The 20,674-nt window shown below is 41.8% G+C and overlaps 1 protein-coding gene across 1 annotated transcript in view; it reads right to left on the bottom strand.

The window, feature by feature from the left end:
- Nucleotides 1-20,674, bottom strand: part of LOC114558067 (cadherin-4) — a 246,031-nt gene that overhangs the window by 68,618 nt on the left and 156,739 nt on the right. The window contains exons 4-5 of the mRNA XM_028581788.1: nucleotides 14,417-14,643; nucleotides 4,909-5,106 (exon numbers count right to left, since the gene is read on the bottom strand). Of these exons, the coding sequence (XP_028437589.1) occupies nucleotides 4,909-5,106; nucleotides 14,417-14,643 (425 nt within the window). The remainder of the gene's footprint in view (nucleotides 1-4,908; nucleotides 5,107-14,416; nucleotides 14,644-20,674) is intronic.

Raw genomic sequence — 20,674 nt, 5'->3', positions numbered from 1 at the left:
GACCAGAGGGTGTGTGCCAATTACAGGGGTATCACACTTCTCAGCCTCCCTGGTAAAGTCTACTCCAAGGTGCTGGAAAGGAGGGTTCGGCCAATAGTCGAACCTCGGGTTGAGGAGGAACAATGCGGATTCCGTCCTGGTCGTGGAACAATGGACCAGATCTTTACTCTCGCAAGGATCCTGGAGGGAGCCTGGGAGTATGCCCAACCGGTCTACATGTGTTTTGTGAATTTGGAAAAGGCGTATGACCGGGTCCCCCGGGAGATACTGTGGGAGGTGCTGCGGGAGTATGGGGTGAGGGGGTCTCTTCTCAGGGCCATCCAATCTCTGTACAACCAAAGCGAGAGCTGTGTCCGGGTTCTCGGCAGTAAGTCGGACTCGTTTCAGGTGAGGGTTGGCCTCCGCCAGGGCTGCGCTTTGTCACCAATCCTGTTTGTAACATTTATGGACAGGATATCAAGGCGTAGTTGGGGTGGAGAGGGGTTGCAGTTCGGTGGGCTGGGGATCTCATCGCAACTCTTTGCAGATGATGTGGTCCTGATGGCGTCATCGGCCTGTGACCTTCAGCACTCACTAAATCGGTTTGCAGCCGAGTGTGAAGCAGTTGGGATGAGGATCAGCACCTCTAAATCTGAGGCCATGGTTCTCAGCAGGAAACCGATGGATTGCCTACTCCAGGTAGGGAATGAGTCCTTACCCCAAGTGAAGGAGTTCAAGTAGGTTGGGGTTTTGTTCGCGAGTGAGGGGACAATGGAGCGGGAGATTGGTCGGAGAATCGGCGCAGCGGGTGCGGTATTACATTCAATTTATCGCACCGTTGTGACGAAAAGAGAGCTGAGCCAGAAGGCAAAGCTCTCGATCTACCGGTCAGTTTTTCTTCCTACCCTCACCTATGGTCATGAAGGCTGGGTCATGACCGAAAGAACGAGATCCAGGGTACAAGCGGCTGAAATGGGTTTCCTCAGGAGGGTGGCTGGCGTCTCCCTTAGAGATAGGGTGAGAAGCTCAGTCATCCGTGAGGAGCTCGGAGAGAGCCGCTGCTCCTTCCAGCGTCGAAAAGGAGCCAGTTGAGGTGGTTCGGGCATCTGGTAAGGATGCCCCCTGGGCGCCTCCCTAGGGAGGTGTTCCAGGTACGTCCAGCTGGGAGGAGGCCTCGGGAAAGACCCAGGACTAGGTGGAGGGATTATATCTCCAACCTGGCCTGGGAACACCTTGGGATCCCCCGGTCGGAGCTGGTTAATGTTGCTCGGGAAAGGGAAGTTTGGGGTCCCCTGCTGGAGCTGCTCCCCCTGCGACCCGATACCGGATAAGCGGACGAAGATGGATGGATGGATGGATATGTACCACTCATATCTATCTATTGTATGCAGTGCATGTACTTCAGGAACTACATTGTACTTGCTGGGGTAGTTTTAATGCAGCATACGTTTTACTCTTACATCAGTAGAGTTTTAGAGGAAAAACATATTTTATTACTTTACTAATTACTTTTACTTTGTTACATTTGGATACATTCATCGTGTTACTTTGATTTGTTCAGTGTTTAATGGATTTATGCACATCACATTAGGAGGATGGTGGTCTGCTGATGCCAGGTCTGCTGGCATTCTTATCCTACCGTGTGTCCATGTGTGTTTCTTGCAGATTATCTAATGAGGAGATTATGGTGTGACATTTCATCACAAACTGACCGTAATTACATTTGTATGTTCACGTCTTTACCTTCACCAGAGGAAGACCATCTGTGGTTGAAATGATGTCATGTCCACATAAAACAAAATAACTTTTAAGTAGTGCGTCTGTATTTGTTTCTTTTTCTTTGATTTACTAAGTTACTCACTACTTAAATTGTTTGTTCAGTAGATACTTTTGTACTTTAATTCAAGCAGGTATTTTGATGATTGAGTACAGTTTTCCCCTCTGGTTGTAAAGAAGCACAGCACTGCTGAGGGGATCTGTGATGCTAATACCAACTTAATCAACTCTGTCGCACCAGAGGCTTCTTAAGGTCTAATATTAAGCCACAGAGTTACACCATGCGCACTACACTACTTGATGTACAGTGGGAGAGTGTGAAATGCTGGAGCAATTATTTCAGCGCTGCTATTAATAAAAAGCAGTCAATAACATCCCATTGAGCTCTGACACCGTCTTGACTTTAGAGAGCAATGGGAGTACAGTTCTGCCAAGACTTTACCTAAGCAGTCAACATTTCCCTCGAGCCATGTCAGGCTGCGAGCTCAGAGGCCAGTCAGTAGGGCCTCTGTCCTGACACCTGCCTGATCCTGTGCTGGCCTGATCAAAGTGACAGTGCTGCAGACCTGCGGAGATACAGGTGAGGGCTGCTGTCACCCCGCCTGTCCAACTGATGGCAACTTGGTCAGGGCAGGGAGAAAAGCGGCGGGATGGTGGGGAAGGCCGCTGCCTGCATGTCACTCAGTGCTGCGCAGGATGACAGAACAGCCCATTAGGAAAGGGACTGACTTCACAGGCCATTAGGAGAGTCATCACACAGCCACAGCACTAAGAGCACTGAGTAATGGCACAGTTGGAGAGAGACAGGAGAGGAGAGGAGAGATAGAAAGACAGTAAGCTCGGTTGCAACATCTTCCACATAAGACTTGAGTGGGTTCTGACTGAGCATAGACTGTTTATAAAGATGGACGATGCGTCTCCACTTCCTCTCGCTGTACAAAAGTGAAGCAGGCAAGGGAGCTATGGTATGGAAGTCCCGCCCATACACCCACCAGACCAATCGCGACTCAATCCCAGCTGCCAATAATGATGTTTCACCCCATTTTTATAGCATCAAAAAACTAATAAAAAGCAAACCTATCATAAAATTAACACTTGAACAAACATCAGGATGATAAGAAGTACCTCAAGTGACATAAACCATCTTTGGTAAAAATGTACTGTATGTGACATGTACTTTGATTTTTTTGTTTGGCCCATGTGCCATCCGCTAACATGGAGGGGGCGGGGCTTATGACCTATACTGCAACCAGCCACCACGGGGCAATCCAGATGTTTTGTCTTCACTTATACAGTCTTTGCATTAACCCTGGACTGAGGGTAATGAAACAAATGCAAAACACATGAACAAGAAGTATGGCAAAATCATTCCCATGCCATCCACTCCCTCGAGCTGTCTCCTTGTTAAAATCTCTAGTTCTCAGTATGGCCCTGCCTGCCCTCCAGTCATCATTAAAGAGAAAGACGGGAGCCTGAGAGCCCAACAGAGGCATCAACACGCATCACTTCTCCTCTGCTCCAGTGGATTGCTGAGAGTGGAGCGTTCAGAGTCTGAATCCACCAGCCCCTGACGGATTTATTTACTGCACAAAGTGGATTGTGTTTGGCTGCAAACTATACTTCCAAATGTTCCTTTGATACCCTCTCCTTTTCGCCCTGCCCCATCTCCTCTGTTTCTCTCTGGTCCTGACTAGCTCATGGAAACAGCAGAACTGTCTGACCATTTCATGGCTGGTGTAGCACTACTGAAGGGCTCAGTGGATTTGGACAAGAGTGCCACACTGTGCCAGGCTGATGGGACACACTCCAGCTAAAGAAGCACTCCAACTCCAAAACAAAGACTTACAAACTCTCCCCTCGTTGACTTGATAGTTTTTGTTTCACTGAAAAAAAGGGAGCATAAAAGAAAGTTTCCTTCAAGCAGCTCCCCAGGCTTTTCCCTGGGGATCGGATAAAACCTGGTAGAAAAACAAAGAACAGATACAAAGAAAAAAATGCTTCTTTTGCACAATTTTAGACCCAAAAGAGATAAACTGTTAGAGTTTTGTAAACAGCGAGGAAAAGCTGATGGCTAGATATCCCAGATAAAGAGAAAAGGAAAGTGGGTGCAGGGAATGAAGCAGCAGTCTACTGGAATGATGTTTTTTGATGAATTACCGCGCACACCACAAGCTTAGAGTCTAGCGATTTGCTATGAGAGAGACGAACTGCGCATTCTGTTGTGACAGAATATCTGAATTTTAAGCACTCTGCAGCTCGAGCCTTTGCACAACAACACATTTACACAAACGTTTCTTCATTCATGTTTCGTTTTTCTCCAACACGCTTGTACAGGCTCGACCTCCAACCCTCACCAATGTTGTTGTTTAAATTTTGTACTCACGAAAACTAACAGTTTTGCAGACATCTAATTTGCAGTGACGGGAGCCACATTCAAATCTTGAATGCTAAATGAGGGAAGGTGCATTGAATAATGATTAGGCACAAACAGCTAAGGTTCACCACTATTTGTATATTCCCGGTTCTTAACAAAGATGCAGTTTATTGTTCATGTTATTACCTCTGATTCATCTAAGTTTAAAACATCATGCCCACATTGGGGCATAGGGGATGAACTACTGTCCTGCTCTTTTGGGCCTGGGAATAGCTGCTTTTGATACTCTCTCCTTATATCTCACAGTAGGCCCAGAGTTATGACTTCAGTAAAGATTCCATGACAAATTGTATTGTTATAAATGAGCTATTTAAATAGTATTGAACTTCAGGCAACCTTTCTGAAATGGTGTGATAAAGGGAAAAAAGGAGGAGAAATAATCATCTGTTTGACTGTAAACCCAATGGACTTTCCACTGTAGGAGAGTTTAGCTGCTTATCTGTTTTGGAGCCTGCCCTGTGTCTGAAGGGAAAACGTCTCAGGGCCAATCAGGGCTGTTTAAATACCTTACACGTTTGTGGCTATAATTACACCAGGGGAACCCAACGTAATCATCTGTGAGAATATGGAGGACAAATGGGTTATGCTAATGTATTTCTGTTCTGTATCACCGTCGATAACACACCCCCAATCAGCGTTTGCCGCGAAGTGCCCTCAAGAAATTCCAGCTGTAAATTCAGAACAAATCAGTGATGCAGCCCATCAAAGCCGTCACTTACGCTGACGAGCATCTGAGGGAACGGTCCTCGAGAATTTTCTGCCACGTTGATTGGTGGGATCACCCAGTCCCTCTTCTGCCTCCGTAGGCCCTTGGAGCTGTTCCGACCGGACCCTGAGAACATGATGACCGAAGGTGGTGCTTGGGACTCGTCCTTCCCTTCTTTTCTCTCAGCGACTTTCCCCTCTTCCTTTGTGACCTTTAAGACAACACAAGGCTTTGTTTAGGAGGCTGGATGAGCTGTTAATGATAACAGCAACTGGTGTGATGCCCAAGTCTTTTCTGTCTCAAAGCAGAAATTCAAAGAACAAGAAAAACAGTTCAGTATTGTTAATCAGGTTAAACAGATGTATTTAAAATCTTTGTTGTTGTTCATTCCAGTGAATTTTTTTTTTCATTATGTTAGTGAATACATTTTTCCAGACAGTAAGTGTAGCCAACTAATATACATGAACGTAGGATAATCCATGGTTGCCTTGGTGGTAGCTCAGATGGCAGTGGCAAATACAAATCCCATCTCCTTGCTGTCTAAAAGTATTACTATATATACAAAAGCAAATGTGTTATAACAACAACTGCAGTAAAGATAGTTTTGAAAGGCTCCTTTCAGGTTCTGGCTCCTCAGTCTCCATCATAAAAGGCAGTCTTCCTTTTGTCATTGTGGTGCCACGTGTGCAACACACACGCATTCGTCTATTATTTGTTTCTGTAACGTACAGTTATTCTGTCATTACTATAGCTGAAGAGAATGCATGATGTTGCTTCGGTATGGAAGCAAAGTGCTGTGGATCCTCTGCACACTAATTCACTCTTTCACTCACTCACAAGATTACTCAATCGCTGACTCAGTAGCTCTCTCGTTTGCTACCAGTTAGTCCTTCTGCACCAAAATGACGACTAGGAAGCTTTACAACCAGAACAAGGCCATTCACGCGCTACCAAACTCCCACTCAGTCTCACAACTGCAACTTATCCAGAACTCAGCAGCCAGATTATTAACTAAGTCTAGGAGGCTCTGTCATATCACTCCAATCTAAGCATCACTGCACTGGTTGCCCATTAAGTTTAGAATACGTTTTAAAACGTTTTTAAATGTATTAATTACATACAAAGCCACCCATGGTCTGGCTCCAGATTACATTAAAGAACTTTTAACCCCTTATAGCCCAGTCAGGCCCCTATGATCAGCTGATCAAAATCGTTTAGCTATTCCACCAACCAGGAACCAGGGTGACCGTGCGTTTTTCGGTTACGGTCCCTCGGCTTTGGAACAGCCTTCCTCTCAGTGTGAGATCGGCTGACTCCACTGCAGCTTTTAAACGCCTCCTTAAAACTTATTTTTACAAGATGGCCTACACTTAACTATGTTTTCTCTTACATTCTCGCAACACTGCATTAATTCCTCTTTTTACTACTTTTTTATGGTTTTATTTGAATTGAATTATGCTCGATTTGTATTATCATTTAAGTGTTTTTACATGCATTTCCTTACATGTTTCTGTTATTGATATTCTATCTTGCACTTTAACGGTTTTATAAATTGCTGCTTCTTCAAATTGTTGTACATCATGGGGGGGGAGGGTGGGGCTTACATGGGTTTCTGATTCCTAATTCATATCCTGTAAATCTTTTAATCTGGATAGCAGAAGCTTAATGCTTGAAAAGTGCTATATAAATAACATTATTATTATTATTATTATTATTATTATTATTATACTGCTCCTGTATGTAGAGTATTTTCCAACAACAACACTTCATAGCATACTAGTATCAGAGCAAAATGTGGCAGGTGCATGACGTGTGAACATACTTTAACGTTTGAGAAACACAATGCTGGGCCTTTGTGACCTTTATACAGGAAAACGCACTGGAATCATCACATGGCTGAAGTCTTTGACAGACCAAATGCAATTTGTCCACTGCTGACCTAAGCTACATTGGTGCATTGTATTCCTAAGGAAAAAAAGAAAATTTTGCATCTTATAGGATGAGGATTTTACGGAATTATTTTTCTTTATCCATATTTTGGGCTCTCATAAAGTCTGATGATAAACTCCTAATAAATCCATGTTAATTACATCAACGTGATTTAACAAAAAATTAGTAAGAAAAAGAAAAAAAAGGATTCTGTAACAAAGGCAGATTTTAAATGAAAGTATGTATTAAATAGACTATTGTGTGCAATGGCGCTGGTTAGGAGATTTTCAAAATAGACCAAGAGCTGAACAAAAGGCATATACTTGATGTTTTAATAATCTTACCATTTAAAACTACACAGCAATTAGTAAATTCATTACAATAAGAAAATATAAACTCAATACAATTTACAAGCTTACATGCTCTCTAAGCAAACTAGACATGAACAAATCACCTGTTTTAATATCTACAAAATCCCATCCTATTTACCACTGTTTGCCTATGTGTTGATAACTAGTTAACTGATATTTCCAAAAGCATAAAATCTATTTTCTGCAGTGTGCCATATAAGCAACAAAAACAATGTATTAAATGATGTCTGTTTATCATCGTATCTAGTTCATTTGTGTCATCATGCATCAGGCCTGTGCAGGACTGAGCTGTAAAGTGTGAGCACACACACACACATGTACTGTCTCTGTGAATCCTTTGTATCTGTGGGTTTGTATGTGCATGTGTATATGTGCATATGTGGAAGAGACCATAAACTATGGACTTATGGACACCAGATATAAAAAGCCTATTAACTCATTCAGTATTCTCCCATCATACATCTCCTTTGCAGGCAGAGAGAAATGGCCACCACAAATCTGTCTTTTTGAAAGATGCTCAAATAAAGAACTTGAAAGGAGCCCATTTTCAATCTCCTCATGATCATTAACTCACTCAAGAGTCAGAAGAGCTACATCAAATGCTGAAGCTATCAGACATATCTAAATGAATGTCCCAATGTGGAAATACTACAAAACACATGAAGGTGAACTGCAGAGATTATCCTTCATTACAAATGCATCCAAAGTAGGTAGAAGCATACACAAATCATTGAAAATACAGTAAGAGACCTTCAATTCTGCACCCCAGGTCTAGGCACCCGAATGCAGATAATCAGATATGTTGCAGTTGCTTCTTACAAATATCGACGCATCTATGGCAAGGTTTCATAGCCTCCATCCCCAGCTCAAGGCTTACTTTTTAACTATGACATGCTTAATGTCCCAGGGTCTGCTATACATACGTGATCTGAAGGTATATTAAATTGGCAATCTGGAGAGTTGTTCTATGCATAGTTTACCAACCTATCTCAGGGTTAGTGATAACATGTCAAGAATTCAGTCATGAACATCATTGCTGAAGCTATGCATCAGTTGCACTGTGTCTCAATCATGTTCCCCTGAGCTATCCCTCGCTCCCGTGCTCCCCCTTGCCCTTCTCTGGCAGTGTTATTGTTTTTCTCCGTCTCTCCTCCGAGTCAGTGGGTCTTGACAGCTTGTCTCAATAACAGTGATTCCTCCTGCACTGAGCTGTGTTAGGCTGATGGTGCACCCAAGGTGAAACAACAGCACAGAGCTTTACCTACCAAAGACTCCTCCCAGCAGGCCCCAATAAACGTCTTTCATTCATTCATTCACTCAACCTTTATTTAAACAGGGGGGCCCAATGATAGCAGCAGTTTACTCTCTCCTGCATGGGTGCTCTATGTACACAAGACTATAAAAGTAAAAGTCAAACGTTAAAAAGTATCTAACTGCATATGAAATTTGAGGATAAAATAGAGAAAAGGGCATCGAACCAGCCTTAAAAAAAGTTTACTTCTTTAATCAAAAATACATTTTTTTTCCCCCTTATCTGTAGTGCTATTTATCAAAAGTGACTGAATAGATTGTTTTGGTGTGAGTTGCCCAGGGTTGGAGATATCGTCTTTAGAGATGTCTTCCTTCTCTCAAATAAAATGGAACTAGATGGCACTTGACTTGTGGTGCTCAAAGCGCCAAAAAAATAAATTGGAAAAAGTATAAACATTTTAAAAAACTCAACAGCAATGGCTCTTTCCAGAAATCATGACGTGGTTTCTCAAGATAATCTACAGACCTGGTTGTGAGCAGTTTCATATAGGAATTATTTTATATTTTATAACTATACCCGCCAACTGTATCACTGCGCAGAAGGAAGCATGCTGAGAGGCTACTGCTCGTTACAGTGTGAGAGGAAACCACTCACAACAAAGTCTGTGGATTATCTTGAGTAACTGGGTCATGATACATTGTTGAGTTTTTCGGCACTTTGAGCACAAGCTGAGTGCCATCTAGTTACATTATATTTGAAAAAATGCAGACATCCTCAAAACTGGGCAACTCACACCAGAATAATCTAGATTAATAAATAGTAGGTAAGAGGGAAAATATGTCATTTTGATTTTGGAGTGAATAGTTGGGTTCTCACAGGTAAGAAAAGTGTGTAAAAGGTAAAAATATTAACAGATTTTAATTTATGGGTAATACATTGGATACGGTCGAACCACAGGTCTGCTGCTTACATCTTTTTATTTTCATCTTTACCAGTAAAACTTTAGTAATCACAAATGCTGTGACTATACATCTGTTTAGCCTTAAGGCTTCTTTTCTTGTTGGCCAAGGGAGTAGCCAATGTATTTGATTTTGTGTCTGGTTTTAATGAAATGCTGGATAAGGGTAGCGCACAAACTGAAGACTCTAGTAGCCCTGGAGTAACTGTGCACCCTAACAGTACTGTGTTACACAAAGAGAATAAGTGGTAATGCAAACAAGGTGTGGGGGGAAAACTAAAACAATTGGAAACAACTTACCAGAGATGATAGAGAAAACTGTTCAGTGTCATTACAGTAAAGAAAACAGGGCAGGCAGAAAGTGAAGGATATATGTGCTTGCTCTGTGTGTGGGTGGGAGGTTGTTCATGTCAGAGCATAAGAAAAATCTGGGCTTGTGAATTCGGGAGCATAAGGGAAAGAGGTTCAATCACCATACATTTACATAATAAGAGGCTAGTGTTTTTAATACCACCTCCAATTTTTCATTTTATATTACTTCTGTGCAATATGTAGCCCTGCAGTTCCTCCCCAGCAGTTGACATTTGAGAATAAAAATAAAATACAGGAGCAGGCTACAGTGTTAGAAGATGGCAGTGGCTTCTGGCACATATTGAAAGTTTAGGGGTCCTGTTCAACACAGTCTATAAAAAGTATTTTCTCTATATCTCTTTTTGTTTCTTGCCTGGTCAACATCCCTCAGAGGGTTGGCTTGTATTTGCCAACGGAAACAATGCTTTTAAGGCAGACTTCATTAGATGGACGCCCAGGAGAAAAGCTTTTAAGGCTTCTTTAAAGGAAATGTGTCAAACAACCTGGCATATGGTATGTATGTATGTGTGTGTGTGTGTGTGTGTGTGTGTGTGTGTGTGTGTGTGTGTGTGTGTGTGTGTGTGTGTGTGTGTGCGTGTGTGTGTAGAGGGGCATCGGCTAAGTGTCATATTTGGTTTCATCAACCAGGCGTTACATTTCAGATATCACATACTGTGCATCTCAGGGCACTTTCAGTAACATTGGAGAAGGAGAAGTGGTTACGCAGGTTAAATGCATGTGGTATTAAGCTGAAAGAAAGACGGGATTTGCTGCTCTGTATGGGCATTGGGGTTTGAAAAATCTTGATTCTACCACCTACAAAATGTTGACTCCCAAAATATACTTTTTTTGGTCACTTGGGCGCAACGGAAACAAGCTGTAGTTATCTATTTACATGTCAAGCAGACATGAGCAAGCAGAGCATTAATTTCGTTGTGTTTACGTACACCTGATAAATGTAAATCAGCATTAATTCTTTTAGCTTTACTTTGGTCTCCACCAACTCCTGAGGGAAATATCTGTCCCTTTAGTTGCTAAATGCTCCAGTATGTTCAACCAGCTAGTCGAGAACTATGTCTGTATTCTTTTTGGTTCCGGCAAGTAGCGTACAGTGGGTATATAGAAGATTCTTTGCTATAAACAGCTGCCTGCATCTGGAAACAATGCTGATGAGGGCAGTGAGAGTGAACCAAAACACTACAGTTGCGAGCTATATAACCAAAACTAAAACTGTTATAAAATGCCACAGAGCTGAGTAATAATTATCTGTGGGTATGTCACTACGAGAGCAACCTTTTACATACACTTAGTCATTTGATCCAGGTCGGAATATAAATATATTGAGAATAGCAGCTTTAAATATATTCACTGTAAGAAAGTATATGAAAAGTTTTGTCAACTACTATTTCCAACATCAAAAATTAACTTGTAATCTCACCTTTTAGCCTAACACAGTCAGGAAGCGTTTAAAGTGCTTAAATGATGTATTGATGTACAAACAAAACATCATCAGTGCAGTAAAATACAAATTTCCATAACATTCAATACAATCTGTTTTATTAGTTAAGTACAGTATGAACCTATGATAAAAATGTGGCATTGCCACTTAAATAAAGCATGTTCAAATTATTTCTGTCTCTAATTATTAGTTGAGAGAAAGCGGCAGATCTTCTTTTGGCCACTGATGGACCTAAAGCCTCTGAAACAGACTGTGTTGGCAGTTTGTATAAGAGACAGACTAGCTGTCCAAACACACATGTTGCTAAATTACATGTTCGCTGTACTGTGTGACAAGTTCACTGAAACATGCACATGATCCTTTGCATTCAGTCGATATTCAGGAGACCAACCACTGCCAAGTGCAACATGCCTGTATGCACAAACAGGGTTTGTCATCAGAGCGGGATGAGACAGATGTGAGCTGGGTCTGAACAAATATATTTTTATTCTTCAGAGAGAGGAAGACTTAGCTGGGGTTACTGCAGGGGATGGTTGCCCCACATCCCACCAGTGCGATGTGGGGAGGCAGAGGTGGGGCGAGACGTTTGGGATGGAATGAGGGGGATGAGGAGAAGGGTTGTCAGAAGCAGATGTGCCTAAATAAGTCATGCTCCAAATCCTTTTATCTACACATGCTAACAGGTACTAGTGAGTTCCCCGAGGAGAGATGTAAAGAGAAAAAGATGGAGAGAAAAAGAGAGAAAGAGAAAGAGCTGTGCCCATCACTGCTGCAAAAGGCTTAAGTGGGCTTTTCTCAAGCCATGGTGTAATTTTGATCAAACCCTGCAGCTCTGATTCACTCTTTCTTATTCACACTCACACAAAAAGAGAGAAAGTACAGGAAGGTGACGAAATTGATTAAAAGACAGGTTAAGCGGAGATGTCTGCGCACATATTCAAACTATTATGAAAGATGAACGATAAGGAGCGGAAGCAAACTGGAGTCACATTTCAGAGGTTTTAACAGCTTCACAGATTGCAGGGATATAAAGGGTGTGTTATTTCCCTTGATCCAACACAAAGGACGGCATAAACTCTTTTACATGCAACCCTGCACTTCGCTCCGATAAAACCTACTGTATATAGTCTAATCAATCTAAGACACTTTATGCCCTAAACAAAGACACAACCACACACAGACCATACACAGAAATTAAAATTGTACGCACAATTTGCATAATTCACACTTGATCCGACATAATCTCTCACGAAAAAAAAGAAAAATAACATTCTCGCACACATACCTGACACACACGCTTACGCACACTAACGCTATGTGAACAGGAGCCACTGAGTGTGAAATGGATGGGGCCCCCCAGCCCTGGTGCCATCAGCCTTAGCCAGCTGGCGGTGGTCCCAGCTCTTCCCCTCCATGCCACTGCCTCCCCAAAACCCTGCACGCTTTGATATCAGCCAGCCCCTGGCTACCCAGACATCTGGAAGTTATTATTCAACCGAGCACGCCACAAAGCGCCATTTCCATAATGAAACATCACATTTTGTTTTAGCGCCCTGCTTCCTGCTCGCGCTGCATACATGTTCCTATGTGTGGTGTATTTCTGACCTCTGGCCCTGTCTCGCTTTCTAATTGTTCGTCTGTCTGTATATATATATATATATTCATCTTTCCACCCACTCCCACTGATAGATCCTTCGTAGGCCAATGTCCCACTCTGCCTCCCTATTTGTCTTGATGATTCTCTAACTGACTTTGCGCCGTTCATTCTTTTTCAAAATCTAAATACTTAAAAAAGTTAAACTTTTGGAACAGTGAGACACATTCAAGTGTCAAGTGTATTTGCCTGTGTATCTGGTTTAGCACTGCAATAAAGTGACAACCTATGAAGAGGTTTTGCTGCCTTCTGGCCAAGTGTAAATGAGATGCAGCCACCCGTCAGCCTGAATTGGAATGAGTAGGTAATGCAAATTAAAGTTTATTTGCATTCTAAACTTCAGCCATGAATTTTCTTTAATGTTACACTAACTAGTAACATTGGAGGAAAATGTTTATTTCTGAAATGACAGGGGGCAGCGAAAACAAGGTATAAACACAACATTTACATATTGTCTATCGTTTGGAGTCGTGTTTATGGCCACCTGATATGTAAGCCCAAAATTCATTCTGAAAAATATCTGTCTCTTTAGCTGCTAAATGAAGTTCTCCAGTTAGTCGCTAACTTTGTCTGGATGCTGGGGCTAGGCAGGTAGTGTAAAATGTTTTTTTTAGAGATTTTTCACAGAAAACAACTGCCGGTAATGACATGAGCTAAAAAAAAAAAAGCTATAACGCTCTGTAGAGCTAATAGGAACTGCTGAGTCGGGTGATACTATAATTCTGTGAGCTTGTCAATAAAAGCAACCCCTTTCACATTACAGTCATTTTATCCATTGCTATATATATATATATATATATATATATATAGATGCTTCAAGAATATTGTTCTAGAATACTGTCAATTATTTTCACATACAGTTTTAAGCTGCAACAACATTTTAGCGTGTTTCTATGGCCAGTAAGTGACAGCTGGTTCCTACCAAAAACCAAGTTTGCCAACCAAGACTTAGTGGATCCATTTAGGTCAGTATGTCTCGTAAGTGATACATCTGCCTCAGCTAGATGTGATGTTGTCAGGAACTTCATCCCCACTGCCACCTCCTGCATGAGATGTCTAGAACACGGCCCCTCATCATGTGTGTTGTCGTTACCTAATCTGATTAACACTTGTGCTGATATTGACAATCAGATCTTGCCTTGTGGTGCTGTAGTCATGGGGGATGGCTGAGCGCAGGCTGTTCAGTCCTCGCCTGACCTCTGACAGCTTTTAAATAGAGGAGGAAGGAGTCAAGGACCCCTGGGGTATCCAAGGCACAGGATGTTTTCCAATAACAGCTTATGTCTGAGGGGAATCATACTCTCCCCCTGTGGCAGTGTGATTCTATCACTTTCAGCCATGTGCTACTTCTTTTTGCTCCAGTGTCTCTCTCCCTCCCTCCATCTCTCTCTAAAACCCCAGGGAATTTTGACCTGATTCTTGGCTGTTGCTGTCACCAGACCACTGGAGGAAATTTGATATGAAGAAGAAACTCTTGGGATGATAATTGAAATTTGAAGCATGATATTTGCGTGTCTGTGCTTGATCTCAGTAAGAGTAAAACTCACCTCGTTTTCATTTTGTTGAGATGATGGTGAGTCAATTAGGGCCAGTTGGACAACAGTCTCCCAGACATGTGTGTGTGGACCACTTGCTGTCAGTTTAAACTGGACAGGTTCGTCCAGGCTGGCTCCCTCTCCCTGGGCAAAGATGGACCCGTCTGTCTGCACGCTGAAGAAAGGGTCACTGCTCTGGAAAACCACAGCTTCATTCCCCATGCAGTCACTGAACTTCACTGTAGACAAGAGAATTGAGAAGATTTAATATACTATTCGTTAGAGCATGTATTGTCTTGTCATGTAGCAGTTGAAACTGCTGCTGTCACTCACAGACATGCAAACACACACACACACACACACACACACACACACACACACACACACACACACACACACACACACACACACACACACACACACACACACACACACTACACTTGTAGATAGTAGATTGGCAGCTTAGAGAGATTGTATCATTGTGCTTGGTTTGACACTGGTGAATCGCCCCATTAGTCTCCATTAATTATAGGTCAAAACATTTGTAGGTGGACCAAGCAGGATGTCAAGTAATTAACTACAATTACAGACAAGACTGTAACCCTATTACTTCAAACCTCTAACATTGACTGTTGATTTGTGTCTATCCTACTGTCTACTTTATTCCCTTATAATGCCCATATTTAATGCTTAATGCCTATAATGCCCATATTTAATGCTGTCTTTTTTAAACTTTATCCTTGCACTGCTATACTGTTTATATTACTATGTTTACATTATTCTCTTATATTGTCCATATTTAATGCTGGTCTCTAGACTTTATCCTTGCACTACTGGACTTATTTGCACTAACACCATGACACACACTCTCATAGAGCACCTTACCATATATACTGACAGTGTTGGGCAAGTTACTTCCAAAATGTAATACATTATAGATTACTAGTTACTGTCATTTGAGAGTAATTAGTTATATTACAATATTATGGCCTCTGAATTGTAATGCGTTACACTACTTTTGCATTACTTTTGAGTTACTTTCACCAAAATAACAGTGTAAGTTTGACTTGGCAGGTAGCTTGTGAATTTTACCACTGGATCAACAAAGTCTCATCTTTATCCACTTTAATACATCATAGATTATTCATAATATTTTGTATAATTAATATGAATATGCAAAGTAATAAAGCTATAACAATAGAGAAGTAAAACATACAAGTAGGAGAAAATGAAAATATTCAGTTAAAAGTACCTTACAGTTGAAGTACGGTATAGTTACTTTCCACGGCTGATAAAATGCGATGGTATTTACGTGTAGCAAGCCTAAACATTAATTCCCCCATATCTGTCAGCAGCTCAGACACACTGCTGTCCGTGCTGACATACAGTCACCTGTTGGGACACAGATGTTGTCTGTACCGTCTCTGGTTCTGGCTCTGTCCACGGGAACAGTGACATGACAGCTTGCTTCAACGCAGCGTAATAACTCCTGAAAATAATGTCCATCACGCAATGTATCTGTCTCTGTAGTCATCTCAACCATCGAATACTGCAACAGGAAATAACACTCACGGCTTTCTTTTTCCTGTGAAGAAATGTTACCCGGTGTTGGGGAATTCTTTAAAAAAAAAAAACACCACTAAATGTTGCATTAAAATGCGTTGTAACTCGCGTTACTGAGATTGTAACGGGTATAATATTACCGAAATTGAATTACTAATGCATTATATTACTGCATTACAGCAAAAAGGAATACATTACTGTAATTGCGTTACTTTTGTAACGCGTTACTCCCAACACTGCATACTGAATCACAGGGTCAGTCCGTGCCCTGTCACTGCAAGCATCTCATACCAATCAAATGTTCAGCCTCTTTCGCAAAAGCAGTAAATATAATCCATAAATACAAACAATAGAAATTGTACCGTTTCGTCAGGAAATATTAATTCCACTAGTGTTGTAGCATAAAAGCAGTATGTTTTTCCCCCCCAAGTGACAAAAACTATGCTTTAAGCTTTTAATCTGAAGGCCAAATCGCTCTTTCTCCAGTTATCTCTGGCAGCTCGACTCAGCTCTCAGCCATGAGGTCATCTGCCTTCACCATGATTGCCGCCCAGGCCGTCTCATCCTCTTCTTTTTTACACTGTGTGTTTACAGGGATATGACTTATATGAAAACCGCGAGCATTATGCAGTACTTATCACAACACAGCACCATCGCGCTGAATGGCTTAAAGGCATATTATGCAAGACAAAAAATGGGGAACACAGCGGCAAAAAGATGCAAATATAGCAAGGTGAAATGCCAAGCTGACAAAGCTTGTTCCAAAACGACAATGATGTTTTCTGGCAACCACGGTCAGGGGTAGTGTTGCTTTTCGTCAAATTATGACTAAATATTGTCGTCAACGAACCTTTATCACGTGATGAAAACGAGACGCAACGTAAATGCTGGTGATGATGACTAATTAAATGTATAATGCAATATTCTCAACGAATAAAAATGAGACTAAATGTGGTTTACAAAATAAAAACTATGCTAAAATGTCTCTTCATTTTCGTTGACCAAAACGAGACGAGAGGTTACGTTATTTCGTCTTGTTTAGTCGCTTTATTATTATTATTTTGCAGTATTTCTGTTTCCTGTGTCTCACTTCAGGGGCTGCATCAGGTCGCACTGCGCAGACACTTCCTCAAGCCCCACCCACGGCATTATTTAGAAGATGCAGCTGCGGTGTTGTGTAAACGACAACAAACAAAATTAAGTCTGACACAGAGAAAGAGTCCGATGGCCGGCCAGCCGAGGTTCGTCTTTGGGAGAGAAAGAAGAAATGACATTTGGAAACTTTCATTAGTGGAAAAGAAAACGGAATGTGTAGTGGAAAAAGATGGGGAGAAATGCGCCCACAAAATCACCGGAAAAAACACCATGTCAAGAAATTAAAAGGTGCTGATTGCGAAGATCCAGGACTTAGCCAAACAATTTGAACATTGACAACTTCTCAGTCCCTCCCCCCTTTCTGCTAAAGCACAAAACGGTCTCCTAAGCCCCTCCCCCCACAAGGGAGAATGAATGTGTGTGCATGAGCAGTGATTGACATGCAGTTAGACACCCCCCAGCTATGATTGGTGCATCTGAACAGGGAGCTGTGGATAATTTGGCCACATACCACATACTGTACATAACCATAGAAAACAGGGCTCTGATTGCATTGAGAGGAATAATAGTGTTACTCAAACAGAAAATGAAATGACCCCAAATAGCAATTTGTATGAGCAGGGACATCAGAGCCTCATTGCACTTTACACAAACTATTCATTGGAAACTGTGGCTAATATGCAGCAAATTAGCTTGAGATATAAAAAATGTCCGTATTACCTCCTTCCAAACTGAAAATTACAAACAATACAATAAGTAGGAGATATGATACTCCAGAAACAAAACCATACACAGACAGAGAAGTAATCAGAAGAAGGTCAAGACAGGGAAAAAAAAATCTCTCGAGTTTTGTGCTCTCCAGTGTAGACATTAAATACTTTTTTTCTATCACATTAAGATGGAACTGTTTCCATCAGCTCAGTATGAAGCTTTCTGCGTTGCCAGTGCACTCTTGTGTTTGATCTCATTTGAGACTCTCACACAGTTCATGATAAGATGAGAAGGTCAGTCACAGACAACTGTAGCCCATACTGGCCTCCCATCCTCATCTCCTTCCTCCCTCATGGCACCCGCAGCCTTTCCTCTCGGGGATTACAATGTCTAGACGGCATATTGTAGGAAACAGTAGATGTAGATGAAGTAACTCACTGCTGTATCTTCTCTTCCTCTCTTCCCACGTCTCTACAACAGCTGAAACAAGGCTTCCATTACAGAAAGTAAACTGTGAGTAAATCCAGGTTTTTGTCCTGTCTGGCACTAAATATGCCTGTGATCATGCCAGTACCCTACTAAGGCCAGATGTCCAGACAGCCACTCAGAGCTGAGTCAGAGGGGGCAGCTCTTCAACAACACTGAGTGTAACAGGTGCTGCACAAGTGTCTTGGTCTAGACAGGACATAGAGATGGATCACATCAACACAAGAGGCAGAAATCCTCTGCTGTTTATCAAACTGTTTCTCTCTTTGTGTAGCTGAACATTTCTGCCATAAACAAACCCCTAAAAAAAAAGCCTGCTTGCTGTTTTCTATTTACATTCTCTTTCCTTTTTGTCTAATTATTTTACCATTGTTTGTTTTTTCTCAAAGATTAGATTTGGGAGGTGGTGAGTGACAATAACAAACACACCAGTTGGCAAACATGTGTCTGTGCAAACAGAGTTTTGGAAGGCTGCCTGATTATAATAACAATAAGAAAGTCAAAAATCAAAGCATGCTTTATTTCTAAGTCCTCATATCTGTGAAAACTGTCAAACAGTGAAAAAAACACAGGCGGCGGGTGGTCTGTTGTCCCTTCTCTCACTGTCCTCCAATTATTATGTTGTCTCTCTCTGAGCTAGGCATGCAGCCACCAGTGCAGCAGTGCTGCGGTCATGGCTGGGAGAGGCCTATGGGCTAAGGCTTTACACTGAGGGGAAGGCTAATCGAGCGGGGTATATTCAACCATATTAAAGAAAGCACATGCGTCTGGGTCTTAATTACAATACTACGTACATTGGAGTGAAAATAAGATTTTTTAAAACAATTTTCAGCACAGACATTCTGTACTTGAATTACAAAGGTGGCTGCAGTGGTTAGGACCTCATGGCAGAGAGGTGCTGGGTAACGTGTGTGTGTGTGTGTGTGTGTGTGTGTGTGTGTGTGTGTGTGTGTGTGTGTGTGTGTGTGTGTGTGTGTGTGTGTGTGTGTGTGTGTGTGTCTATGTGTAACAGCCCCGTGATGGACTGGCGACTGGCGAAGTTTTATATCTCACCTTGTTTGTCAAAGATAATACAATAAGGTCTGTATCCCATTTTATTTCTTAATTCATCACTTTTTTCTGCTTAGAGGCATTAATGAGGAAATAGAAAAAGAAAATAGCGTCGCCATGATCTCTTTTGTGGTAATTAAATATGCTGCTCGCTGTTTGTTTGAGGAAAAAAAAAGAAATTCAGTGAAAATCTGCTAAAGCCAAAATTGATGAGCCAATAAACAAGTAGGAGTAGTATATGTAGTAGTGCTGTCAGTTAAACGCGTTATTAACGGCGTTGACGCAAACCCATTTTAACGGCGTCAATTTTTTTATTGCGAGATTAACGTTCTTTTTGGCCTAGCAAACTGTAGTTTTTTTCACATGCTGGAAAATGCTGCTCAAAATGGATGCCAATAAGATTCTGAATCGGTAATGGGTAAGTTTACTTTTAAAAAGTTGCCAAATGGTTCCATTGACAAGACCAAAGTGATCTGTGTGTTTTGTTGTAAACTGAGCTATCATCGCAGCACGTCCAGTCTGAAATACCACTTGATGGCCAAGCACACAGCTGATGGGAATTCTCCGCCCCCTCGTCAAAGCCAGGCAACAAAAGCACAAAGCAAGCCGATCCACTTTTCCAAGCATTAAAATGAGAAAAAAAAAATAATGGGACCAAAAGATAAAAATGTGAGATTAATTGCGAGTTAACTGTGACAGCACTAATATGTAGTAGTATACGCTGTAGGTGCATAATCCGTCCCTGTGTGTGTGTGTGTGTGTGTGTGTGTGTGTGTGTGTGTAGGCATTTATTGATTGCCTGCATGTCTCAGCAATGACAAGCTGAACTAACTGCACCAATACCCACACACAAATGGAGTGACAGGCTGCACGAAGAGTACCCAGAGGGTCTTGTTCATGCACCAATTAAAGAAAAAGACAGTGCCAATGTTACCCCTCCACCAACACACACACAGACACAGACACACACAGACACACACACACACACACACACACACACACACACACACACACACACACCACACACACACACAATACTCCAATAGCTATAAGAGAGATTATAAAACCGGCCAACAATGAAGCCCAACGGCACAGTGCTGCACATTAACAAGTCGTATAAAACAGTGGGCCCAGGTTGTGCATTGATCTGGCAAATAACACGCCAAGCAGCCAGGCCAGCACTTCTGCAGTGTGTGGTCAATGCGAGCAGTCACACCCTAGAAATGTTACAAAAGCTAGCATGCTATGTGCGTTCCCACAGAGGGAAGAAATATATTCCATGATTTCACCACTGCTTGGAAGGCAATTCAATGGTGCTTTGTGTGTTGCCTGGATGATATCACACCCAAAATCACATCTTCACAT

Source organism: Perca flavescens, chromosome 7 (assembly GCF_004354835.1).
Source record: "Perca flavescens isolate YP-PL-M2 chromosome 7, PFLA_1.0, whole genome shotgun sequence".
NCBI classification, from domain to species: Eukaryota; Metazoa; Chordata; class Actinopteri; order Perciformes; family Percidae; genus Perca; species Perca flavescens.
The sequence above is the reverse complement of the archived record's forward strand: the minus strand, read 5'-3'. Positions and strand labels throughout refer to the sequence as shown.